The sequence below is a fragment of the Plectropomus leopardus genome, chromosome 22, assembly GCF_026936395.1.
Source record: "Plectropomus leopardus strain MGB_pleo_1.0 chromosome 22, ASM2693639v1, whole genome shotgun sequence".
In the NCBI taxonomy this organism is placed as follows: Eukaryota; Metazoa; Chordata; class Actinopteri; order Perciformes; family Serranidae; genus Plectropomus; species Plectropomus leopardus.
The window spans coordinates 20,583,709-20,591,323 of record NC_142197.1 but is presented as its reverse complement, the minus strand read 5'-3'; the positions used below and the strand labels follow the sequence as shown (position 1 = coordinate 20,591,323).

Genomic DNA, 7,615 nt, shown 5'->3' with positions numbered 1-7,615 from the left:
TTAAAAATAGAACTTGCAATATATGTATATAAACATTTATTTCATAAATTCTATTCTATTTTTTTTCTGAACATAAATATAAATATAGTTTACTGTGATATGAAGGTTTACTATTATCATACTGTGTACATTTGCTTTATGATCATACAAATACCAGTATTCTTCCTTGACCAAAAACAGAAACAGACAAAAACACAGACTCGGGTAAGAGCAAAAGTAGTACCACATTTATTCATTGGTCAGTTATTTTTAGTTGTTAGGGTAAGCACATAATTAAAATCCAGCTGATTGCACCACAATGGGGTTACTGCCTTTATCACAACAGTATCTCTTGTACATTACAGTGAAGTTACACAAGTAAGACCCACCCTCATATTGTTAACTGTTGTTAATAAACAAACCAAATATTAATGTAACCGTTATCACAATTGAAATGCTGTTTTGTTACTGATGGCTCGTCAACGTCGTCTTTAGATAGCGAGTTCCTTTAGTTCCCACAATGCCTTTAGACAACCATCAGAAGAAGTATGTGAGCATGCATGAAGTTATCCAAGAAAAGAATCAGAATAAACCAAACCAGCTCAGCATCTGTTAGTTTTTAAACAGGAAAAGGGTTTTGAGGTTGATTGGTTTCATCAAAACTGTATGTTGGGAATGTCTTACAATCACTAAATAAAAAGTACAACAAATTTCATCTCATCAAACTAAATGTAATCTCATAAAAACCTGGAAAATGACTATTTGTCATGTAAGGCATTCAAGACTAAAGGCCGAAACATATTCTGTGTTTAGTGCAAACAATCATCAAATGGCCCCGGCAGAGTATGTTTCAGGCCTTCAGGTGTATGGTAGCATCTCCATACTGAGAAAGGTGGTCCAGTACATTGTAGTGTAAACAGGGCTCCTTCACAGGTTCACTGTCTCAACCCAAGGATTTTTCAGGACTTCCATTTCATCATTTGATTTTTGTCTTCAGTATGATTAACACAGAGTTTTATTGTGTTTTATGTTTTCCATATCGCCCTATGGACAGTCATAGAAATGAATATTAAAATATGAGACTACATGGTGCCTAAATTTCTCATCGCAATTTGGAAGTCTTCTTTTTTTTTCTTGTGTAGGAGCCGTGTGTAACAGAAACGACCTTTTCTTTTTCTTGTCCTCACTCTGAATGTTTCTCCGTCACTGCTTCAGGACAGGCAGCTCCTTCGGCTTAAAGAAGGCCTGAACCATCCCCATGGCAAAGATGTACACTTTAGCGTCCACCACGATTTTTTCCTTCTTCAGCAAATCTGACAGATGAAACAAGCAGCATGGTTTCCACACGTTCTGACCACAACTTCTCCATGACTTTTCAGTAATATTTTGCTTGCTCCATTTTCACGACTTTAAAATGGGTAGGCAAACACTTGCCAGGCATTTCTAGATAAGTAATCTGCTAGCGTTGCTGATTTTACTCGCTCGTTAGGCATTTCTGCCGCCAACTACCTGCATATGCCAATAGAACAGACCGGTCCAGCACATACGGTTACTAAGGAAAATGTCAAGGCAGCACCTTTTTAAGGGATAGAAAAACTAAATTCTTGTCAATGTCAATGAACTTCGACGTGTTTGGATTTTTTTTTTCAAATGCGTATGCATTTGTTTCTTGTTCAACTAGAATTAATGTTGTTAAGTCAAAGTCGATGTTTGCACCATATTTAAAGAAATTCCCTCGAGGCGTTCTTGAGATACTGGGTTCACAAGAAAGTGGCAGGTGAGCTCACAGTGACCTTGACCTTTGACCACCAAATTCTGATCAGTTCATTCTTAAATCAAAGTGGATGTTTGTGCCAGATTTGATGACATTCCCCAAAGGTGTTCTTGAAATAGTGAATTCATGACAATGAGACGGATGCCAGGTCATGGTGATTTTGACTTTTGATCTTTGAACCTCCAAAATCTAATCAGATTATCGTTAAATCCGTGTGGATAATTTGCAGACAATTACAGACGCTGTTCGTAAGCAGCCTTCAAGTACTACTCGGAACTATCGTATTCACGGTATTTCCCTTATTTACTGCTTGTACGAGTTATGAGCACATGAACAGCCCTCCAAAGTCGCAATTACGAGTGGGAAATATGGAAATTTTGATTGTTACCGTTTTTTTTATAGCTATCATTTACCCTTTAGAAGTTGCATATTTCAGTATATGCATCTATTAACTGTAGCGAACAAGCAAACTTTAACTGTAAAGCACGCCAGGCCAGTATACTAAGATTAATAACATTATTTTATAACCCAAGTTGTAAATAAATACATAAACGTGGCGGGCAAAACTCAGTGTTTGGTCGATGGTAATTCATATTTTAAATATCAATTTTTTAGTGAAATTTTAAGTGTAATATGGTATTAATGTTAACAGCTGCTCATGTAGAGTGATCTCAGTTAAATATAAAAATATAATATAAAATATATAGAATAAAAAATAATATATGAAAATAAAAATAAACTGGAAACAGCTATCAACCTTATTTAAACACTCAGTATTAAATGCAAATCATCTGAACCCATGAAGTCGGAAGAGCGACTCCCCAACTCGGAAGCTACGACCTTCCGTCATCACATGAATGCAGCGTTCTTCTTTGAGATAGCTGCTAGCTGCTACTTTTTAATTCTCCCACGTTGGATCACACACATAACATGTCATCACAATGTCACACCTGTGCCGCCCATCATCCCGGCCTGCCGGCGGTCCCGTTTGTACTGATATAATTTCTGCACTGTTACTACCACCGATTCCAGAATAAAGACGAGATAACTCTTTCCTCTCATTCCCAGATTGTACCTGACATACAGAACAACGAGGCGGCATTACAGCGTCAAATTCCCGCCTTAAAGGGGCAGTGTAAAGGGCGCTCCTCTTAATTCCAAAACATTTCTAGGCTTGAAAAACAGTTTTACTAATTTCACAACTTTTCCAGGAATTTCATGATTGTGAGAAACCAGGTGAACGTATTAGTTATTGTGCTCGAATCACTCACCATCTATTTTCATCTGGAATTCATCGAGAGGTAAAAGAATGACTTCAACAAATTCTGCACAGAGAAGATGAAGACGTGTGTTATGATTTGCTTTACGACAAAAAAAAAAGGATTATTTTGAATGTTATAAAAAGAACTTAACTCACCTCCATCACCTGTGGAAGAACAAAGAGAACAAGATTATTCAACGTGTTTTTCAAATTACACATAACTACTTTTTTTCTGAGGTTTTTAGTCTTTGGTGAAAGTTGGTCTTTTCATAAAACTGGGCTGTCTGTGCCGTGGAAAGACGCAAATGCTTTTTCTTGCTTTATATGGATATGTGTAGGCGTGTGTTTACATATATATAGTTTATATGTGAGTCCTGATCATAGCTGGCTGAAAAGCAGTGTCCCTTTGAGTCACTCAAACATGCCTCTTGAGGAAAAATCTGTTGCTCAATGAGTGTCAACTGAAAGAACGGATGAGCAACGAAGCCAACAAGTAAATGAATTGCTACGTGTATGAATGTGATAAACGAATACACAAGTAAATGTTTAGTTAGACAGGAGAGTCGGGGTGAATGAACGACTCCTGTCAGTTTTCTCACCGAGCTGTTGTGTTGGGTGGATGTTCTCCCCTTCATCTCCGTTGATGTTGACCATGACGATTTGGGTGGTGCAGTTAGACAGACCGGGGTCCAGACAGGTCACTGCCATCAAAATGAGAACATTACCATACTTATTGTATTTTCCTCAAAATAAAAAAGGATAACACAACTTCTCAATTTGCACCGCTGACCTCAGAACCTCTCCAAAACACACAAGATAAGATACAGCAAATAGGGGCAGCTTATGTAATCAGGCTTAGTGTATCTTTGTGTACCTGGAGTGACTCCTACTACTTCTCCTTTGTAGCCGGTTTCTTCTTTGAGCTCCCTCAGTGCTGCAGCCTCTGCACTTTCCCCCTCGTCAATCAATCCTGAACACAAAAACAGAGGCAGGTGAGAGTTACCTCGCAGTTGCATGCCTCCAAAAATCAGTCAAGTTGCATTTAGTTTACATCCATGTCTGTGAAAACACGAATGCTTCACACACACCTTAACCCCCAGCGGCAAAGATGATCCATCGGTGGCCACCCAAGATCGTGCCACCAGTTCAGTTTTATTTGAAGTTTTGTTGTAAACCACTGACGTAAATCCAAAAACATGTTTTGTGGGGTCACGCTGACCTTGACTTTTGACCTTTGAACACCAATTTTTGCTAATCAGTTCGTCCTAAAGTCCACGTGGACATTTGTGCCAAATTAGAAGACATTCCTTCAAGGTGTTCTTAAGATATTGTGTTCACAAGAATGAGACAGATGTAGTCACAGTGACCTTGATCTTTGACCACTGAAATCAAATCAGTTCAAAGTTGAGTTCAAGTGTACGTTTGTGCCATATTAGAAGAAATTCCCTCAAGGCCTTCCTGAGATATTGCGTTCACGAGAATGGGACGGACAGAGTGAACACATAATGCCACTGGCTATCACGGGAGCGGAGGCATATAAAACTCAGATCAATCGGTTACAAAAGTCTCAACAGCCCTTTTGCGCGGCAAAATAAATTATTGCATTCAAGAGACTAAGAAACAAAACTACATGACATTAAAAGTTGGATACAAAACAAAAAGACACAGAAGACTGTCTGACCTGCAGGAAACTCCAGAGTGTGGCATCCTATAGGAGGACGAAACTGCTTCACCATCACCACGCAGTCTTTATGGAGCGTCCGCTTCAGCAGGGCGATAATTCCAACACCTGAAGGAGAAGGGTGTTTAAGACTGTACAGCGACATTTCTGAACTAACTATCAGTGCATGCTCGACTGGACTGACCAGCTTCAACAGAAAAAACAGAGCTGTTTACCGTCCGCCTCTGTGTTTGTTTGTCTTGTTGTCCTTTTCACGGTCTCCCAGGTTCTAGTAGATGAAAATAACGAGTGAATCCAGGAAACATGTTACATTACATTTACTTAGAGCTGATGTTTTTATCCACAACGACTTACAATTATAGTATTTAAACATGTAGATCAGTTGGTGTGATTGTGAAAGACAGAACAGTACCTGGTGTTTCCAGCACCGTCCACATATGTCGTTTTCTCCAGCTTCACCCATTTTCCCGCTGCCATGAGCTGCAAACACACAGACTTTTTTAAACAGCATCAAATGCAACCTGTGTTGTGGTTTGTTGTGAACTCAAATTATATTGATGAATAAAGTTAGAACAGAGTAAAGCTGTTTATGCACCAGACTTTAAGTCAAATATACTTTGCATTTGAATTGTATTAATTAAAATTTATTTTTAAAAAAAGTGGTTTGAAGAAGACTCAGAACAGGGTTCATACACATTTTCGACCATAAATTTCCATGACTTTTCCATGACAAATTTTAAAGACAATACATTCACTGAAACGATGATAAATACTACTTATCCTTATGAATTTCAAAACAGCATTAGAACTGATTATTCAAATATAATTTAGCGACTGTTCGTTATTTATGAGAGAGGAGAGGGTGGTGCAAAAAGGGGGAGGCATGTCAGATAATTTCTTAAGCACTGGGGAGGGACTTATGCTTTTTATTTTTGGCTTAGGGGAAGGCATACAAGAGGCAAGGTTGGAAAAAATACATATTATTCAATTTTGGGACATTTTTTAAGAAATCATTTTGGTAGTTTTTTTTCTTTAAAATAATAATAAATTGAATTTCTGACACACGAAATTGCCATTAATAAGCAAATAGAGACAGTATCTGATTTTGCGTCACTGTCCATAGAAGGATCAGACTTGACTCCACAGTTCCAATACTAGTTTCATCATAGCTATAAAAGGCACTGCTATGATGAAACTATTACTATAATGTGAGTCATCAGTTTTTAGGCAGGTCTGTACAACCCTTTGGAATCTCATACGAAAGCCCTGAAGAGAAGCTCATAATTATTCAGCGTTACCTGAGACTTGGCAGAGATTAGTTGATTCAGAAATGAAGTAAAAGAACAAATATGGCAAAGTCAACAAAACTGATCATTATAAGCCCCACAAAGACAGCGTCTATTTCTGGATATTGTATTTAAGGTCCTACATAGTAAAAAGTCCAGTTTCAGTGTCTTATTTAATGTACAGCAGTGCTCTATAAATACTGTGAAAGTATCAAACTACTCAATGCACAGAGAAATGTACACAGCCCGTATTCAGAATCTGTGCTTTTAAAGGTGCCATCAGGATTTCCATGCATTTGCAATGTCACAACTTTAAGCTGCTATATAAAAAAATAAATCCAAACTTACACATAAAGATTTTAAATTACTCCATTTGTATTTCCTGTTGGGATATTTTGCAATTTAGGGGTAGAATGGAGTGTTTTAGAAACCCAGCTAGCAAATTTTGGTTCTAAAAATGTTCTGGGAATGGTACAATGCAACCAATGCATAAGTTTTAGTAACATTTTTAACAGCAAGTTTTCTTTTAGTTCCCAGAAAGTTCTTGAAGTTAGGGTAACGCTCTCTATAAGCCTTAAAAAGTACTAAAAAACAGGGGAAAACGGTGAATGTCGGTGTATTCAGGCAGACCACATGAGAAAAACATGGTGTTTTTTGAACGGTCAAGCATATAAACATGTTCTAATAAAAACCCAGAATACAAGTATGAACGTGAAAATAAGCATCATGTGGGACCTTTAAATTGGATTACATATTGCAGGCTCAGCTACTAAATAAGTCATTGTACATAACAGCCCGACGTCAGCATTATAAGGCAGCTGTCACGGGGTTTTGTAGTAAAAAAAAAAATCCCTTTAAAACACAAAGCAAATCAAACAAAATAAGAGACGTACCTCTTCTTTCACTATGTGTGGAGTACTGGTCACTTTGGGATCCTCAGAGTTACTCATTTTCAGTTTCCAGCTGAAAATGCAGAAGGTCAAAAGCTGTTCAAGCAGTCAAAACACGGTCCACTACGAGCTCAACAGACAAACAAAACACCACAGCACACTCAGAGACACAAACACCGCTGCGATACCGACGAGACTGGACGTTTCTAATCATGAGCTGCTCAATTAGCTGCTGCAGCTAAACAAACTCGACTTCCCGCGTTACGTTGCAACATTTCTGTCTTCTTCTTTGTTTATTTAACTGTAGACAGCTGCTTTACACTTAGTGCTACTAGGATCAGGAGTTCCTGCATCGTAAGCTTTAAATAATAATTTCAAATGAACAAACTAAACTTAACTCACGTGAAATCCAAACTGTAGTAGTAATAGAGATAGAAAAGAAGTAAAGATGAGTCACTCTGCCACCACTTCCGGGTACCGTAAACGTCACCGGTGTTTAAGTTTTGTCCTCAAGTGAAATGAAACACTATTTACTAGTTTTTAATAAAGTATTTTAAAGTAGAAAATGAATCAAATGGTATAAAGACTAAAGGGATTTTGATGAAATATCACTATTTTAAATTTTAAAAAAGCTGACAAAAGCTTTTGTTGCACGTAATGTGTCCAGGGACAGTCCGAAATTTGAAAATCCAGCCAGAATTTCTATTTTTACGGTTACATCTGTTGTAAATGATGTAATTGTGT

The 7,615-nt window shown here is 37.7% G+C and overlaps 1 protein-coding gene across 1 annotated transcript; it reads right to left on the bottom strand.

The window, feature by feature from the left end:
• Nucleotides 1-3,503: 3,503 nt before the first annotated feature.
• On the bottom strand, nucleotides 3,504-7,387 carry nudt5 (nudix (nucleoside diphosphate linked moiety X)-type motif 5). Its single transcript, XM_042511773.2, has 7 exons — nucleotides 7,274-7,387; nucleotides 6,875-6,944; nucleotides 5,108-5,175; nucleotides 4,911-4,963; nucleotides 4,696-4,803; nucleotides 3,889-3,984; nucleotides 3,504-3,715 (listed from the first exon to the last, which is right to left on the bottom strand). The coding sequence occupies exons 2-7, from the start codon at nucleotides 6,929-6,931 to the stop codon at nucleotides 3,561-3,563; spliced, it is 537 nt and encodes a 178-aa protein (XP_042367707.2). The 5' UTR covers nucleotides 6,932-6,944; nucleotides 7,274-7,387; the 3' UTR covers nucleotides 3,504-3,560.
• Between the last annotated feature and the right edge of the window lie 228 nt (nucleotides 7,388-7,615).

Bases quoted from the DNA above. Each gene is read 5' to 3' on its own strand.
- nudt5 (XM_042511773.2), bottom strand. From the start codon at position 6,931: ATGAGTAACTCTGAGGATCCCAAAGTGACCAGTACTCCACACATAGTG. The intron at 4,964-5,107 runs GTACTGTTCTGT...TTCATCTACTAG, and splicing joins GACGGTGCTGGAAACACCAG to AACCTGGGAGACCGTGAAAA. The intron at 3,716-3,888 runs GTACACAAAGAT...TTTTGATGGCAG, and splicing joins AGTAGTAGGAGTCACTCCAG to TGACCTGTCTGGACCCCGGT.